Source organism: Labeo rohita, unplaced genomic scaffold (assembly GCF_022985175.1).
Source record: "Labeo rohita strain BAU-BD-2019 unplaced genomic scaffold, IGBB_LRoh.1.0 scaffold_184, whole genome shotgun sequence".
NCBI lineage: Eukaryota > Metazoa > Chordata > Actinopteri > Cypriniformes > Cyprinidae > Labeo > Labeo rohita.
Window position 1 is genome coordinate 51958 of NW_026128044.1, and position 19864 is coordinate 71821.

A 19864-nucleotide genomic window follows, 5' to 3' on the forward strand; every position below is an offset into this window, starting at 1 on the left:
GACAAACTGGAAAAGGTAGGTGTAATTTGAGACAGCGCCATTATTTTGAGAATACATTACTGCTGACTGGACGAGACATCTGTCAATCGAGGTATACAAAAAGAACAGCAGACTTGTGAAAATTCTGAGATGGTCTTAAAGTATATGCTAATGCAAGGGTGTTTCTAATGCAGCCTCTATGGGAGTAAATTGTGTGTACAGCTGTTACGAGGGAAACCATTCCAAAAGCACCTCCTACTGCCAGAGAATCCATCTAGATTATAGCTTTTTTTTTTTGCTTTTGAACTACGTGTCTTACTGCTGTTACTGATGTAACTCAATTCCAGTTTAATTTTCCTAATAAAAAGACTGTTGTATGTTGTCAAGTCAAGTCAAGTCACCTTTATTTATATACCGCCTTTAACAATACAGAATTGTGACAAGGCGGCTGTACAGTATTAAATAGGAAACAGTACATCAACAATGCCAAAGGCAACATTAAACACTCACATTATAGGTAAAGGTAGTTAATCAAAAACAATAAAATAAAATGCAATATTGTGTTAAGAGAAAGTGTCCCCAACTAAGCAAGCCAGAGGCGACAGCGGCAAGGAACCAAAACTCCATCGATGACAAATGGAGAAAAAAACCTTGGGAGAAACCAGGCTCAGTCGGGGGGCCAGTTCTCCTCTGGCCAAAGTTCCCGTGGTCTTGTGCCGACAGCCGTCTAGGTGATGTGGTCTTTAATGTGGATCCGTCTCTGGGGCTCATCTAGTTGATGTGGACTCCGCTGACATTCAGGGCTGTAGAGGTCGTCTCTAGGTGCTGATCCACCGTCTGGGCTGGGTTCGGACTGGATCTGGGGGACTGCAGTGACCATCTGATCTGGATACGGACTGGATCTGGTGGTTAATGTGACCTTGGAATAAGAGAGAAACAGACTAATATTAGCGTAGATGCCATTCTTCTGACGATGCACCGAGTACATCGGGTGTTATGGGAAGTGTTCCCGGTTCCGGTTGACCTAATTAGTGCAGCCTAACAATCCTTTAACGGATCTGAATTATAAGAATGTGGATTTGTTATGTGTAAGCAAGGTTAAAGAGATGGGTCTTTAATCTAGATTTAAACTGACAGAGTGTGTCTGCGTCCCGAACATTGTAGGGTAGATTGTTCCAGAGTTTGGGTGCTAAATAAGAAAAAGATCTGCCGCCCGCGGTTGATTTTGATATTCTCGGTATTATCAAATTGCCAGAGTTTTGAGAACGCAGCGGACGTGAGGGACTATAATGCGATAAGAGCTCACTCAGGTATTTATATTCCCCTTTTTTCATTCCCAGTTGTTCAAATAGCAAAAGAAATGCGCAATGAGTGTTTTCACGAGAAGAAAAAAATAGAGAGACAGGCTACTAATAAAGGCAGTCAGAAGAGAACTATGCCAAATTTACCATCACTCCCAAAGCCACTGTATTAGAAACACCCTCGCATTAGCGTCAACTATTTTTTTGTGTTCTGATTCAAGGATAATATAATACAGAGTACAGTGTTGTAAATGTACATGTATATTTTTTATTCCATAGTAAGGGCAATTTTCACGACTCTGCTGTTCTTCTTGTATACCTTGATTGACAGATGTCTCGTCCAGTCAGCCGTAATTTCTTATGTTGTTTTCAGAATTGTGATTTGTTTTGCACTTCTCGGCCACCAAACAGTGAGGATATCAATGCAGAGAACATTTCCAACTGTCCACATTAACTGCCCAGTGATTGCCTTGACAAAATCATCATGGCCAAAAGTTTCATCAAAAAGTCTTCTGGTTTTTCTTAAGGCTGATCACTTCCACTTCAATTAGGGCAGCTGTGGCCTAATGGTTAGAGAGTCAGGCTTGTAATCGAAAGGTTGCGGGTTCAAGTCCCAGGTCCGGCAGGGATTGAAGGTGGGGGGAGTGAATAACCAGTGCTCTCTCCATCAATACCACGACTGAGGTGAGACCCTTGAGCAAGGCACCGATCCCCCAAGTGCTCCGAACTGAAATTACCACATGTGAACTCCAATCAAGTTGTAGAAACATCTCAATTTTGGGTGTCATGGCAAAGGCTGGTAATACTTGTACATGTGATTTATTTGTTTATTTTTAAGTTGAAAAGATTTCAAACAAACTTCTTTCACATTGTCATTATAGTGTATTGTTTGTAGAATTTTGATGAAAATAATGAACTTAATCCATTTTGGAATAAGGCTGTACTTTGACAAAATGTGGAAAAAGCAGGGCCGGCCCTGGCCAGTTTGCTGCCCTAGGCAAGATTTTACCTGGCGTCCCATGCCTCACAGCCCATTTCACCAATAGTCATTGTGTTCAAACATTCACACAGAAGTTGCAAACTAGATATATCAAAAGTGCATCTAAAGAGAGAAACAGAGTTTTTGACTATTGGGTGTTAAGCTACATTTTCTTTTTTTTAAAAAAGCTGATGATAAGTGATACGGCAACACTTACAACAAGGTATCATTTGTTAACATCAGTAAATGTATTAACTAAACCTGACCTAACAATGAACAATACATTTGTAACTAGTGTTGGGGAAAGTAATGCATTACAAAATTGAGATACTCCCTAAAAATATAACTAATTACGTTATATTTTACGTTACTTTTTATGGAAAGTAATGCGTTACTTTACTTTTGCGTTACTTTATAAATCTAGGCAGGGCTTGCTTGTTTCTTTTTAATACAAAAAGTTCGGTAACACTTTCTATGAAGCCCTTATTTATTATAATGGTATTTCTAAGGCATTATAATGAATGCATAATGCATTATAAAAAACCTTATGTTATATCATCTCATGAATAATTATAACAATTATAATACATTATAATACTTGAGTATTTGAGGTTATAACTTTTAAGATTGTGATTATTTATAACACAAAGGACAGCATATAAAATCTACATCATTTATAATGGACTATATCATATTACATTTATTTTTTACATTATATTATGTTTTATTTTGTTGGTCTCCCTGGTGTATTGACAATAAGCAATTTTCCAACTATATGTCAACTAACACTCCTTAGAGCAGTGGTTCCCAACCACGTTCCTGGAGGCCCCCAACACTGCATGTTTTCCATGTCTCCTTAATCAAACACACCTGATTCAGACAGTCAGCTCATTAGTAGAGACTCTAAGACCTGAAATAGGTGTGTCAGACAAAGGAGAGATGCAAACTGTGCAGTGTTGGGGGGCCTCCAGGAATGTGGTTGGGATCCACTGCCTTAGAGTATTAATAGACTTAGGTTAAGGTAAGGTTAGGTTAGGTGGCAGGTTCACGTACTTGCAAAGTTACTTACTGCCTTTTGGGGAACCATCAAAATACAATGTTGGCATACATTTAGCAAACTACTAATAATAATTACTGCTAACTGACATGCAGCACCATCAAAATAATCAAACTGATAATACAAATGTGTCATATTACACATTCATCTGATCTGATACCTGATCTTATGGCTCTTTGAGAAATATTATTATTATTATTACTATTACTTATAAGTGGTCTTTGTATGCTTTAAGTAAAGTGACATGTGTAACATGGCAAGATATGAGATTTATAATATGGTAATCATACTCTTTAAAAGCTATAACCACAAATAAGTAAAAAATATAATACATTCTTGTATTATAAACTGTTCTTATGAATACTCATGAGATGATACAACATACTATAAGGTTTTTTATAATGCATTATGCATTCATTATAATGCCTTAAGCTATGCGCTTATAATGTATTATAAATACAGGTTTCATAGAAAGTGTTACCAAAAGTTCTATTTTTGGCAAATGTAAAAGCCTTTTCACACCAAAAGCCTCAGGCTTTGAGAAAAGTAAATTCACGTTTGTATGGTAGACCATAGAAAAAAAAGTCAACTCTTCAGCAATGAAAAAAAGGAAAACAAATGTTAGATTATCATTATGTAAGTAATTTTTGCTTATTAGTATGGTTGAATTGGATCATCGATGTTCGGCAGCAAAGACATTAGTTAATAAAATGGGAATAAATGCATAAAGGATATTTAATTATTGCAAGTTTGCGTCATATTCGCGTCATAGTTGAATTTCATGGTTTTTATTCATTTTATTCATTTTCTGACATTCAGATATTTTCTTGTCAATTAAAAAGTGATGCATTACTTTACTAGTTACTTGGAAAAAGTAATAATATTATGTAACTCACATTACTTGTAATGTGTTACCCCAACACTGTTCATAACAGCATTAATTATTTTTGTTAATGTTAGTTATGGAAAATGAACCTTATTTTGAATTGTTTCAAGTGAAACTATAAAAATATAGGTGCTGCCTAAGTCACATTATAAATTAAAAACAAACAGTAAGAATAATAATATTCCTGCACAAAACTAATACAGTTCTGTTTGAACACTTCACCAGCATACAGTAACGTTACTGTTTAATCTTCTAAATGAATTTAAAGTGTGAGGTCTATGTTTTGGGTGAAAATTTTGTGTGGGGCTCTGCTCCACCTGCCATTACAGACTAGCTACACCTGGTCAAACTTTTTTGTTCAATGACGGGTTATAAACCAATGCAAAATGTACAGACTGCCACTTAAGTACTTTCCAAGTACCATGACTTTATTGTTTACATTTTGAAAATCACCCCAACGGCTTTTCAGATAATGGATTATTTGGGTAAACGTAGCTAGTGATGGCACACTTCTCTCCAGTTATTACATGATGCATAAGGTTTTAATGTCTGTGAAAAATATTCCATCTTAACATCTAAAACTGTTCTCTCTTAAAGTGAGTCTTTACATGTTGATTAAGGTTTACTTTACGTCCAAAACACTTGCCACACCGATCACATGTGAACGGCTTCTCTCCAGTGTGAACGACTATGTGACTCTTAAGAGATCCTATTCGTGAGAAGCTCTTTCCACACTGTTGACATGTGTAAGGTTTCTCTCCGGTGTGAATTCTCATGTGGCTTATAAGGTTCCCTTTGTGGCTGAAACTCTGTCCACAGTGAGAGCATGTGTAAGGTTTCTCTCCAGTGTGAACTCTCAAGTGAGTCTTGAAGCTTACTTTATAATTGAAACTCCTTCCACACTGCGGACATATATAGCTGTTTTCTCCTAAGTGATTTCTCATGTGAAAACTTAGGGTTTCTTTTAGTGCGAAGCTCTTTCCACACTTATCACATGTGAATGGCTTTTCTCCAGTGTGAATTCTCATGTGTTTTATAAAACTCCACTTTTGAGTGAAATGTTTTCCACACTGTTGGCAGGTGAAAGGCTTCTCTCCGGTGTGGATTCTCATGTGGGTTATAAGGTGGCTGCTTTGGCTGAAGCTCTTTCCACACTGTTGGCAGATGAAAGGTTTTTCTCCAGTGTGAACTCTCATGTGGCTTATGAGATTCCCTTTGAGACTGCAAGTCTTCCCACACCGAGGGCAGGAGAAAGGCTTTTCTCCAGTGTGAATTCTCATGTGTTCTTCAAGGACTTTTTTTCCACGGCAACTCTTTCCACACTGACGGCAGGTGGTAGATTTGGTCTTCTGAGCTCTTTTTCGTGAGGAAGTCTTTTTAGTCTTTTTGGATTTTTTCGCAGTTATTAAATCATTAAGTTCCTCATACTGATCCTTCTCCTCTATTTCATTCAGTTCTTGTCTCTCCTCTTTCAGTGACTTTGTGTCTACAGTGGGAAAAAATGAAACATGTTAACTTCACATTGTAAAAAGGTGACAGTAACATACGGTTTTCCATTAAAATTGGAATTTCCATGTACTGATATTTACTTTGTTGTAAGGGAAACTAGTAAATTTAGCTTAAAGGGAATTAATTATTATATTTATAGTGAATTTTGAAAGAAACACTGGGTCTCATTCACTAATAACTGCATAGATTGTTTTGTATACACAACTTAACTTCACAACGTATGTACATGAATTTTTTATTACCGTTAAATATTCTAAATAAGTGGCTACATGCACAAGGTTAGTTTGCATAAAACATAAACATCAGAACATTTAGGAACATTTCATTGCCAAATTTTTGGTGAATTGTGATTTTTTTCTTAAAAATCGTTCACACATACATTTCACATGCAAATGTGTGCGTATGCACATTTTATGGCTGATCAAATTAATTGCTATAACTATAAACTCTGCAACAGACATTACCAAGATCAGCAGTTAAAGACATTAACTTGTAGGCACAAAACACAAGATACTTCTCTTTTAATGTGAAACTTTATTGGACATACAGTCATGGCCAAAAATACTGGCACCCTCTCAGAAAATCGTTGCATTTGCAAATGTTTTGGTACTCACGTTTCTTTTTTTTTTTTTTTTTTTTTTTTTTTTTTGCATTGGAACAACACAAAAAAACAGAGAAGAAAAGTTCAATCTGATACGATTCCACACAGAACCCAAAAATGCACTGAACAAAATTATTGGCACCCTTAACTTAATATTTGGTAGCATCCCCTTTGGAAAAAATAACTGAAATCAATCGCTTCCTGTAGCCATGAATGAGTTTCATCTCTCTACTGGAATTTTGGACACTCTTCTTTTGCAAACTGCTCCAGGTCATTCAGATTTGAAGGACGCCTTCTCCCAGCTGCTGTTTTGAGATCTCTCCACAGCTGTTCTATGGGATTCAGATCTGGACTCATTGCTGGGCATTTCAGAACTCTCCAGCGCTTTGTTTGTAACCATTTCTGAGTGTTTTTAAGTGTGTTTCGGGTCATTGTCCTGCTAGAAGACACATGACCTCTGGTGGAGACACTGGACACTATGTTGTGGCCCAAAATTCTTTGGTAATCATTAGATTTCATGATAACGATCACACAGTCAAGGCATCCAGTGCCAGAAGCAGCAAAGCAACCCCAAAACATCTTTGAACCTCCACCATGTTTGACTGTAGGGACTGTGTTCATTTATTTGAAGGCCTCGTATCTTCTTCTGTAAACAGTGCCATGATGTCCTTTACCAAAAAGCTCTACTTTTGTCTTATCTGTCCACAGTTCTTCCAGAAGGATTGTGGTTTTGTCACATATTTTTTGGCAAACTCCAGTCTTGCTTTTTTTATGTATTTGTGTCAGCAGTGGTGTCCTTCTGGGTCTCCTACCATAGCATCCCTAATTCAAGGGATAGTGTGAGCTGACACTGTTGTACCGTGTGTCTGCAGATCAGCTTGAATTTGTTTGGAAGTTAATTGGGGTTCTTTATCCACCATTCAAACAATCCTTCGATGTAATTTTCATTTTGCTACAAGACTAAAGACAATGGTGCTAACATTGCGGCTACAATACGTAATCTTGACTGGCCGTGGCTCAATTGCTTTGGGCACCACCTACATTTGGCTGTTTCCCATGAACTGGACAGTGACAAGAATTGCACAACGCGGACCATGGGACTTTGTAAGAGTCTTGTCAACACCTTTATCCTGAGCTGGCTAAAGAAGAGAGACCTGAGGAAGGAACAGACTAAAACCAATGTCCCCCAACACAATCTACTACTGGCGAGTGATGATAAATGGGTCATTCTGTGTCAAATCAACCAAATTTCAGAAACTTCCCCGGCTCATAACAAACGTTCCTTTTTGCATCTTAATTTTTTAGGGCCTTTATGGTTCAGTTCCAGAGATATTGGAATTTCAATATGGCTCCCAGAGTAAATCGTTAAACTGTACATATTTTCAATGGTCCAAAACCCCACTGTGGTTCAATTTGCAAAAAAATATCATGCTTCTTTTCTTTTAAAGAGGAATGTCTGAAGTATCTTGTTTCCTTCTGTCAAAACAACTGCATTAAACGTACCAGTCTGAGTGCCTTTAATATTCTTTTTCCACAATTTGTGTGCCTAAGAAGGGTTAATATAAACTTGATTTATTTTACTTACTTTGACTTACTTTGGGGCCTGTTTGTATGTATGTATGTATAAAATAATTGGTTACATTATAATAACCATGTACAATTATTTGATCAAATAAAGAAAATGTAAAAGTAGTATATGTAGAATAATGTTAGAATAGACAGTAACACTTTACAACAAGGTGTCAGTTAATGTATTAACTAACATGAACGAGCAATGAACAATACATTTATAACAGTATTTATTAATTTGTTAAAATAAGTTAGTAAAACTAAGTTGTTTTTGTTCATGTTCACAGTCCATTAACTAATGTTAACAAACACAACTTGTGATTTTAATAATGCATTAGTAAACGCTAAAATTAAAATTAAGATTAATAAATGCTGTAGAAATATTGTTCATTCTTAGTGAAGTTAACTAATGAACATTATTGTAAAGTGTTACAGAATAGACAAACTAATGAAAAAAACAAAAGTGATCTTTTCTACAGGATGTCACCACATGATGGGGATCCAAGCCAAAAAAAAAAATATATACAGTATATATATATAGAGATAGAGATGGTGCTGGAACCGTAAGATGTGCCCTGGTTAAAGATATGGATGAAAACATGGCCACCTCAACCCAACCTGGCAACATGTTTCTGTTGGAATCCATTAATGCAACAATGAAGCCAGTGGCGGTTTTCACAGATGACCTCTCAGGGGAAAAATATGCCACTGTGTCCTCAGTAAAGACTGTGTTGAAACTATATGTTGCAATTATTATGCTATTATATTTTCATACTGTCATTATATAATCAGTGGCATAACATGGTCTTAAAATGACAATAATATAATTTATCGCAATTAATTTTGGTGCAATGTATTGCACAACAAAAGTTAACTGCAAGAGCAAAACGAGACTAGCTGCCTAGGTCAGGCACTGCAGGTGCTCAAAATTCAGCTGAGAAAACCTTGAGGACAACATACTTTATTCTCATTGGTCAGATTCTGTGATGACATGACATGTGCTGTGTGTTTTTTCTTAGACAAGTTCCTGTCCTTAATGCATCTTGATATTGATCAGCACATATTTAAACAAAAAACACAAAATATTAATAAAAAATAAGATTAGGATGTCTAGTAAATATATATTTTGATTGTAAAAGTTTGGAAGAAAATGTTCTGGGGCCAGATTCACTAACATCTTCTTAAAAAATAAGAATTTTTTAAAGGTACATTACACTAAGTTTGTAAGAATGTTCCTAAGAACATCTTTAAAAATTTTCAAGAATTACACTTAAGAACATCTTCATTTTTTTCCTAATTATGACACATATGTCATTAAAATGACTTTAAAAATCTAACTGATTTCTGTACAGCTGGACTTTTTAATAAGGATCAAATGAGTGAGTTCAGCTTTGACAATGAAAACAAACCTGTTTGTGTCTCAGTATCTTCAAGTTTGACTTCGAATGCTTCTTCAATCTTCATGTCTTCGCTCTCCTCTTTAATAAATGCTGTCTTTCTTTGTTCATCGGTATCTTCATGTTCGAATGCTTCTTCAGTCTTCAGGTCTTCACTCTCCTCTTTAATAAACATCATCTTTATACTGTGTCACATGAATCTCAGTTGGCTCACCAGGAGTTTTTCAGTGTTTTCATCACTTCGTCCTGTTTAAGATGAGAATAATTACCAGAAAGAAAAATAAATCTAATCTAAATATCTGAGTGCATCTCAGTCAGGTCTCCTAGTTAGCCAGCACACTGGTAAAGTAGTCAGTCAGAGTAATAATTAATGGATTTAAATGGCCATTAAAAACACTCAAACTAATGCTACAAATTAATAACTTAGTCAAGAGACAAATAGGCACTTAATATTTACAGTTAGTATTGATTTGTAGATTACATTTAATACACATTTCACTTTCATGAAGCATTTACACTGTTTTGAGCAGCAGATGCCGTCAGCGTGCGCTGATTCGAGCGATTCGAAACACTGAATCATTTTTCGAAGCCTTTGATTCAATTGACTCGAAGTTTCGAAAAGCTCCGTTTCTCCATCACTAGTTGTCAGTGACTGCATTAGTGTTTATGATGAACTGACGCACGATATATGGAGCGAAATGAGACGCACCTTCTCTGTTCCTCATAAGTGGATGCGCTTTACAAGCACAAAATACCGTTTATTTATATCAGATAAAGCATTAACTAAAGCAAGACAGACTTTTAAACGCTGAAAAAGACAAACCTTTCTTCATCCGAATCACAACGATGCAGGAGCGCAGCCGATTGACGTCACACCACGAAACCAAAATAAAAGTCCCATATACGCGCTGCTCTCTAAAATCACAAACGTGCATAGAAAACGACACACAAACAATAAAATTGAGGAGAACAGAGTTTATTACTTGGTAAAACTGATATTTAAATGTTGCCAAATCATGTGATGAAAATATTAGGAACTAAAACGACAAAAACTGCAATGTTTGGATGCAGAATCCTGCACCTAGTTAGTCAGAATTCACTTCATCACAGACTTTGCCAGTAAAGAGCAAAGATTTTTAAAATACATTCTAAATAGCCTTTTTCATAAGCTGTTTATATAGTTACACTACTAATGCAGTGAAGAGTCTGACTCGCAATGGAAAAAATCACTGCATGCATATACTGTATAACTTGACTGCTTTAAAAGGTATATACTACCTAATCAATTAAATTCAAACTTGTACTGGTAGTTTTGCCCCATTTTTTCACACATTTTATCGCAACAATGCTTTATAGCAGCATGCATTTGTGATTGCATTTATCTCGAAGCGAAAAAATATTGACTGGATCAGAAGTCGTTGTTGTGTTTTCTCCTCCCTTTTCTTCCTTGTCCATTCTGCAACCCAGTGTATCTTCAATTTTCAGAACTGCAGTGAGAAGTAGGGTTCCCTTTTGAACGGTCTTTCCCGTTGCATGGAACACGTTTGGGAAAACTCCTGTTTTACTCTGTACTGAAACCTGATTTGTTCATGTTTGTGTAGCTGCACAAACCGATGGCACTTTAGACTGCCAGAAAGGGCGGAGCCAACCCCTATGTAAGTCAGCTCGTAGTGCCATTTATCAGATCATTCTCCTTCAGCAATGAGGATCATCTCTTTGCTGACTCTGCAATCAAGAAGCCTAAGAAGGAAGAAGCTCAGCCTCCAGGTCGCCGCCGATGAAGAGCCCTGGCAGTGGAAGAAGCAGTAAGCCTTCCCCAGTGCGTTTATATCTCATATTTTGGACTTTATAACTCGATTTAACTCAACAATAGCAAGTTTTTCAATTCAGAGGGGAAAAAGAAGTGTGGGATATAAACTCAAAAGAGAGAAAGGCGAATATTTTTTTTCTTATCAGAATTGTGAGATGGAGTTGTGAGAATAAAGTCAGAATTTTGAAATATAAACTCAAATTTACCTTTTTTAATCTTTTATTCCATGGCTTCCATTGACTGCCACTTGAAAATTGTCATTTTCGGCAACCAGAAAGGCTCCGCCCACAAAAAAAACCATCATCACTATTTGCAAACAGTAAATTGGTCTATTGACAGCTTCGGACTAGACGATCTGGACCACGCCCACTCTGACGCTGCGTTCATGGGGGCTGGCTGCTCGCATTGCCAGAGCATTGAGTCTAGCAAAGCAATTTTTGCAGAGAGGAAGAGGAGAGTAGTTGTTCTTGCTTTGGCCAGAACTCCCTAAATCCAGTTCGCTTTCATCTCTCCAAACACCTTGGAATGATGGAGTTTTGTTTTCTGTACGTCATGCCCACAACATAATTTCCAACAAATAGATCCTCTCACAACAAAGTTCTCGTTCTCCGACAGGAAGTACAAACACTGCTTGCAAAAGTTGCAGTAGATATAGTACTGCCAGCAAACAGTGAGCCTTTTCAGCCGCTACTTCCTCGTCCCAAAAGACGTGGTGGGCTTAGACCCATTCTGGATCTCAGACATCTGAATCGCTCACTAATGCACCGGCAGCTCAAGATGTTAACTATCAAACAGATCCTCGTGCATATCTGCCCTGGGGACAGGGTTTTGACAGTGGATCTGAAAGACGCTTACTTTAGCATCCACATAGCCCCCCATAACAGACCGCTCTCAAGATTTGCATTCGAGGGAGTGGCCTATCAGTATACAGTCCTTCTGTTTGGATTGTCCCAGGCTCCTTGCACTTTTATGAAGTGCAATCCCTCTGAGGATTGAGGATGAGCATTAAGGTCTGTAACAGTACGATATCAAGCATACACAAAAACTAGCCAATAAATATACAAAAAAGGAACAGAAATAGTAGATGATTGAAATTATGCAACAGAATGTCAGGCACTCCTTTATTTCCTTTCCTTGTATCCTACAGTAGTTCCATCCTAGGGTGCAAGAATGAAAGAATATTAAAAAATGAGGATGGAGCAGATTAAAGGAAGATGTATCTAAAAATAGAAATGTAACTCCTCACTCAAGCATTACTTTCATTCCTATTGTTGTTTATGTATTTGGAAATTACTTAATTACAATATTCTTTATAAATCTCAAATAAGTTAACAAAATATGTCACATTTATGGTTGATTTAATCTCAAGATTTAAAATTATTTGACATATCAAGAGGTGCAGAATTTATGTTTGAGCAAAGCTGTATAATGCTCTTGAGCTTGAGCTTCCTCACTTAAACACAATTAAGGAAATGAGAAGCACCCATGGTCATCAACTACAAATCAATATTTGTTCAGTGTCAGTGTCATCACCCATTTTGGCTGTAGACTTTCATTAAAGTTCCATTATTGATTCAAAATACATTAAACTTTAAACATTAAATCTCAATCAAAATGATAGTTTGTCAAGGCCATCACGTTCCACTCTTTATTTTCTCATTCATGCATGTTTCTTTATCATTCTTAGGTGTATATAACTTTTTAGTACTGTGCTACATGAATATTGTCACACACTGTGTCTATAGGAATGACTGAGACGTAGATCAAAGGAAGAGAGTTTATTGTAATCCAAAAGAGAGGGTAATCCAATCTTGAAAAGGGTCTATCTATCTAAGAGGGACTTGAAGCAGGAGGAGCTAGGTGGGACCCAGGCCACAGCCATAATGGCGACCCACGGTGGAGCCAAAGGAGGGAAGCACCATGGAGGAGGAAGGGCTGACGCCTGACGGAGGCAGAGCAGACGGCTGAGGAGCCAGGGTGACGAGGAGGATCTGGAGGGCTGAGGTAGAACTGATGGCTCTGGTGACCGAGACGGAGCCGTGGATCCGGAAGGCCGTGGTGGAGCCGGAGCGACAGAGGATCCTGACAGAGCTGGAGGGCCGGAGGGATGAAGCCATGTCGGAGGAGTGGAGTCCAGAGGTGAAGGATGGTTGATGTCAGACCAAGGCGAAGCTGGAGGGACGAGGGAGCCTGGCAGAGCCAATGGACAGCTCACACCCCTGGACTGATGTCACTTGCTGCTCTGTGGCGATCCGCTGCTCTGTTGCACCATACGTCAGTGATAGATCAAAAACTTTAACAATAGATACTTTGTACTGTGGCAACAATATATACCGTCACGCTACCCAGCCCTTCTGTCAATGTGTATTTCACTATCTATTTATTGACTCTGTGAAGCACTACACTATCTCATGACATCAGTATGTTCAGCCAATAATACTGGCATGCTTAGACATGTACTTCAGACACCGGCTCACACAGTGGATTTCCTAAAGTGTTGACACCAAAATAATATCTTATTCGTGTTACTGTTAGATTTCTATAGAAGATTTCCAACCTCAGATATCAAATCCTACCAGAAAATATCAGTTTTGTCTGGTATCCAAACCAGTAAAATGTATCAACAGCAAGTCTTGTCTGGTTACCAAATGTGTATTATCAGTCTTTGACCAATTTGACCAAGAAAGCAAACAGCAGAAAGCAGATAACAGAGTGATGATAAAAATGAGAAGAGTTTATTGAATATCGTAGTTGCATATGTTTGAACACTCAGACTGTATTTATTTAGTACAAATCCAACAAGTGTTATGTTATGAAACCCTACTATCATAAAATTGAACAATGGCAATGAGTCTGCACTGATAGCCTTGTGGTTAGTGCTCATGTGCGAACACGTGCTCACGGCGACCTAAGTTCGATTCCCATCTCGAGTTCTTTTGCCAATCCCACTCTCTTCTCTCTGCCCAGTACTTTCCTATCATCTCTCTACTGTTCTGTCCATTAAAGGCACAAAAGTAAAAAAAAGGCAATGAAATAATGAGTAATATGTGATATAAAAATATAAAATGATATAAATTAAAAATAAGAATGTGAAGAATAAAGGATTAATGTAATAAAATGAAGGTAACACTTCAGTTCTAACTATTAACTAGTTGCTTACGAGCATGCCTATTATTATCATATTGGCTTTCTATTAGTAGTTATAAAGCACATATTCTACATCCCTCATCCTACCTAATACCTAAACTTAACAACTATCTTACTAACTGTTAATACGCAGCACATTTCAATTGCTGTGAATGCTGACTGCAGATTTATTTGTTTTTATTTTGTATAGACCTTATAATTTGTATTTTTTTTAAAACCCAGATTACCATTTTAGGATTTTTTTAAAAAATCCTTACAGTTACTATAGCAATGATTTTGTTTATGAAGTTATGTTGTGATCTGGGTCCAAATAGCTCCATTAAAACCATGCCTGCTAAGCTTTTCTACATATTTTCTTTCGATGCTTGAAGCATATACTGGTTAAAATCAAATGTGGTTTGGAAATGTTTACCACTGGTGCTCTCTCAGATGGCCACACTGTTAGGTATTCTGTCTGGAGACAGATACCAATAGGGCAATATCAATTTTTCATTTCGGCTCTTGATGATGTTGGTCACTTCAGCTAATTTCTTGCGGAAAGTCTTAATGGCTTCTTTGACTGGTTGTTCAGTGAAGTGCACATCTGGATACACGCCTAAAAACAGCTGGGGAGAAGATTTGGACAAAATATTGTTTTCTTTGTTTTTTTCAACAAATTTGTAGGAAGCAAGTATATTCAAACTAGTCATGAATAATCAAAAACCTCTTCGTCCTGGAACTGACTGAGAGCCCAAACTGCTCCTAGATGCCAACTGGCAACGTCCACGGTCAGGCAGACTCTCCATGATGTACTTCATGTCCACCTGGCCCTTCTGTGTGGGAGGAGGCTTCCTCATGGTGGAAGGACTATTGGGGAATCCAGGCAAACCAGTCGTACTGGAACACAGGACAAACACACAGATATCAGCCTATTCATACAAACTCAGCCAGTTTATATTCAACCAGGAAAGTGTGTCTAATCTTACCTGTCCAAAGTTGACTGCAGCATGTTGTGCTGAAGCTGTGAAAATCACAACAGTCAGGTACTCAACCAACTGCTCCCGAGTTTTTAGGGAATTCGGAAACTCTGTGAACATTGGCAAAATTTTTACCTCATTTATGCAATTAAAGGTGACTTGTCTGCCATGTTATCAATGCATATGTAATTATATGAACATTCACACTTGCATGGTTGCACAGATATAAATCCACACATTTTATTAGTACATTTATCCTTTACTCACCACAATTCTTGGGACAATTCTTCATACCAGAAATGCAAACATCTTGAACAAATGCTTGGATTTCCTCGTCCTCCTGAACTGCCACATCACTGCCATAGTAGATCCTGACCACATCAGAAACAAAACTATAGGAAGATAAAGGAGGTTAAATGATCTTAGTGTCAAATGCTTTACTAATTACTTCATTGTTATTAATTCCCACCATTAGCATTTAAAGATATGTACATTTTTGTGTTTTTCATTAACTACCTTTTCACTGCCTCCCAGACCATCATGCCATCATCTCTGTAGTAGTAGTTGGGCAGGTCTTCCTTGTTCTCCACTCCTCGAGCTTTCATGGCCTCAGGGAAGCACAGCGACTTATATGTTAAAGTTTTCATGGCCTTTTGAATCACTTCAACAATTCCAATTCCACCAGTGTTATTAGCCTTTGAAATGGAAGAATGCTAGTGATTATTTTGTCTCTGATTACATTTTATAAATGCTTTTTATAAAAGAAGTGCAGTGTACAAAAAAGAAACCAGAGCCAACAGCTAGTAGGGATTGGGGGTGGGGGAAATCATTTCATAATATAAATTCCACTGTGCAATCTGGAACATTTGCAGACATCAAATTTTAATCTTATGGATTAATAGTTTTTTTATGAAACAATGTTCTAGAAAATTGATTGGTTAATGGTAAAAACTCAGAGAATGTGGTTTTTGAATTAAGGCCTTTCTCTGGGCTAGTTATATTCCAATTTTATTTTCTATTTACATAAATGAAATGACTTGTGACTATTTTAACAGATTCACATTTGGTGAAGAAAAGGCTCATGGTTAAAACCATCAGCTGTTTGTCAGGTACATATTGTGCAAGTGCGTCCATTTAATGCATCATTCAGGTATTGGAACAGTTTTTTCCACCAAGAACAAAAGAAACAAATGCACTTTCTAGGCCTTAATCAATAAAATCAGTTTGCAGGAATTGTTTTTTTCTAGTGATCTAGAAACCTTAAAAATGATTTGTTGAGGAATAAAGTTCAGTTCGTTTGGTCTCCTCAAACATTACAGGTGCACACACAAACACTCAATTTTCATCTAGTAAAAAAATATTTTAAAAAAATTACATTCTGTAGCCTCGCCAACAGAATTAAAAAGTGAATTTGCAAAAAAGGACCCCTTTAAATAAACATTTTCAATGGGTTTTAATGGTCCTGTTGTAACTATTTTTATCTTTGGCATCACCACAGTGTAAAATAAAAAATATAGAAAAATAAAGGAAATACTGGTGAAATATTAAAATTATAATAAAATACACACTGGTTCCCAAATGTATGCAGCTGGCATTAATAACGGCAAATAATAAAAAAAAATGTATTACACAGGAAGTAGATGACAGAATATCATAGGCTTAAAAAATAAAGACAGTTTAAAACCATTTGCATCTTCAGATCTTAAAGTCATGTGAATGAAGCAGAGACATCAGAGATAAACCTGAATGGAAAAGTTGGGGTTCTTCACAAGGCACTGTTTTTGGCAAGTTAAACATACCTTATCAAAGAGCCCAGATGTAGAGATGAGTTTTTCACGAGCAGCAGTGTTGATGGCAATGGTGAAACGGATATGAGGTATCAGCAGCTGTAAGGAGAAAATTAAGCATTTTTAAAAAAGACTCAGCAAAACACTGCCCTTTAATAAAACAATAAACTATTCTAGGCTATTAGTGATACTGTCACACAAGACACATGTTCTACTTGCTGTTCACTTTTAAGAACTATATAACGCTATATATAACACTAATCAAGCAAGATGGTACAGTACAGCCGTGATGAACTTTTAGAACTAAATTGTGGAATACACTATCTACCAGCAGAGATATTTATTCCACCGAAGCTTCGCCCACTGCAACATGGCTGAGGATGAGGTGGCTGAAAATCTGGAACTGTTTGAGGCTGAGGGGGTAAATGACAGGGACCTTATAGGCTTGTGGGCTGTCCTACCCCCTTTCCTCCCACCTTTATTGACACTAACTGAAACTGTAATGCCGAGCTCAGCCCTGAGGAGGCTAACAAATGCCTGCCCACCAATCCACACAACCTGCTCCTGCCTCCTCCTCTGTCATCTGGCAGCCCCTCCGCTCACCCTCAGTCCTCCATCTGTGTGGTGGGTTCGCCAGTGGTCTGCCAGTCTCCATCAGCGTAACAGCTGGAGGATCCCTCGTCTCCGCTTCCAGCCTCAGAGTCCAAGACTCCGCTTCAGCCCATCGACCCAGTGGCTCCACCATGGCTCCTAGCTCCCTCCTCTCTGCCGTGGCCTCGCAGTCCACTGGTTCCACTGGGTTTCCTCGTCCCTCTGGCTCCGGCTTGGTCTGTTGTTGTCCATCCTGCACTTTGGGACTCCACTCCTCTGACTGCGCCTTGTCCTTCTGTCCCTCCAACTCCGTCTCCACCACGGCCTCCTGGATCCATGCCTCCACGTTGGTCGCCAGCGCCATTGCCTCCACCTCAGTCCTCTGGATCCTCCTTGTCACCCTGTACCTTCAGCTCTCCGTCTCCACCTCAGGCTCCTCTGCCACCTACTCCAGCGCCATCGGTCAGCCCCCTGAAGTCGTCAGCCCTTTCTCCTCAATGGCTTCTCCCTCAGTCGGCTTCACCATGGGTCCCACCTGGCTCCTCCTGCTCCAAGTCCCTCCTGTCTCCATCAGGTCCACACTGGTTCCTCCTGTTTCATCCTTGGTTCCGCCCTCTATCATCTCTCCCATGGTCTCTGTTCGTTGTCCTCCTCCTGATGTCTGTCCTCCTCCAGAGCCTCCTCTCAAGTTTCCATCCTTGCCTCCTTCTGTTGCTGTTGCGTAACATGAGCCTAGAATCCTAGAAGGACGGGAACCTGTGCGTAATCTACTACTGTAACAACACAGACACTTAATGGGCTAAAGGATTAGTTCACTTCCAGAATAAAAAAAATCCTGACAATTGACTCACCCCCATGTCATCCAAGATATTCATGTCTGTTTATCTTCAGTTGAAAAGAAATTAAGATTTGGATTGAATGGATTGAAGGTTAAAAATGCAATTAAATTTATGTACTTTTTAACTCGTCCTCACGCATTACGTAATCACGTTGGAAAGGTCACGTGATGTAGGCGGAAGTTCCAACCCAGTGTTTACAAAGAGAATGTATGAAGAAAGTCAAACACCCTTAACAAAAAAGGTAAAACAACGATGTTGGACGATTTTGAAGATGAGAAAATGAGATTGAGTTTTTCGCCATACCCTACCTTTTTGAACCTAAGTACACAGATGAAGAGTTAACCGCACGTGATGTTTCCAACATGATAACATGATGTGCAAAGATGCGCATGTGCAAGCAGAGTTAGAGCAAGACCAGCATTTGTGGTTAAAAAGTATATGAATTTCATTTGTTTTGTTTTTTTTAGAAAATGACAGATTGTTTCACTAGATAAGACCTTCATTCTTTGGCTGTGATCGTATAGAGCTCTTTGAAGCTGCATTGAAACTGCATTTTTGACCTTTAATCCATTGAGCGTCATTGAAGTCCTCTATATGGAGAAAAATCCTGAAATGTTTTGTTCAAAAACCTTAATTTCTTTTTGAATGAACTAGGAACTAGGAATAAACTAATAATTTAAGACATGCTTTCTCTGGACATTAAATAATAGTGCATTCCAGTAAACTACTATTACAAACTTAGTAAATCATGTTGTGTGATTCATTTAAAAACTTGCCTCCCATAAACTTAGTGTCTGAAAGGGAAATTCCTACAAATGCATACGTAATAAGGTTAATCACCAAATTAAATGCATCCTTGCCTTTTTGTGACTAATGTTTCACTGCACGTCTTTGGTAAACCCTGACAGTCATTTTTTAACGTCAAAAGAGGGTTTTGCACTAGGGCGAGGTGGTAGTAAATCTGGCCCTAAATCTCATAGCAATGAAAGCATTAAAGAATAGGTACCTTGAATATGGGATGGACTGCAGGGAGCTGTCTGTACATGGCCATGGCAAAAACCTCAGAAATCAGATGTGTCCTGAGAAGGTGTGTGACCAGCTGGTGTACACTGAAGTCGGAGGATCTCACCCACATCTTGGCAAGCATCCAGTCGTACTCATTATCGCTTGGGAGAAAGACTGTGTTCCCCACTCCTGCAGTGGTCTGACGACTGAGCTGTTTTAGATACCAAAATAATCCCAATCTGAGTATTTAGTATCTGAGTATTTTGAGGTAATGCTTTAGAAAATGATTTCTTACAGGCACCTGAATAGCAATTGGTAGGATTTCATTCTGGCTGTTCTTGTACAGCAGGCAGAAGGGAGCAGCCAAATACTGCTTGGTATCTGGGTCTGTGTCATTGGCTTGCACTCCCTCCAGTATTGCATAGTCTGCTATGTAGATGTTTCCTGCCTG

General features: G+C 38.2%; 1 protein-coding gene and 1 pseudogene across 2 annotated transcripts in view; both read right to left on the reverse strand.

Moving 5' to 3' along the window:
• Positions 1–361: 361 nt before the first annotated feature.
• Positions 362–19864, reverse strand: part of LOC127158993 (gastrula zinc finger protein XlCGF8.2DB) — a 42039-nt gene continuing 22536 nt past the window's right edge. Inside the window, exons 1-3 of one of the 2 annotated variants that reach the window (XM_051101948.1) lie at positions 10102–10168; positions 9291–9524; positions 362–5688 (exon numbers count right to left, since the gene is read on the reverse strand). In XM_051101948.1, the coding sequence (XP_050957905.1) occupies positions 4778–5688; positions 9291–9456 (1077 nt within the window). In that variant the 5' untranslated portion in view covers positions 9457–9524; positions 10102–10168 and the 3' untranslated portion in view covers positions 362–4777. Of the gene's footprint in view, positions 5689–9290; positions 9525–10101; positions 10169–19864 lie in introns of those variants that run through there. The other variant, XM_051101947.1, reaches the window with a different exon arrangement.
• LOC127158996 (polyunsaturated fatty acid 5-lipoxygenase-like) overlaps positions 13808–19864 on the reverse strand; it is a 10497-nt pseudogene continuing 4440 nt past the window's right edge.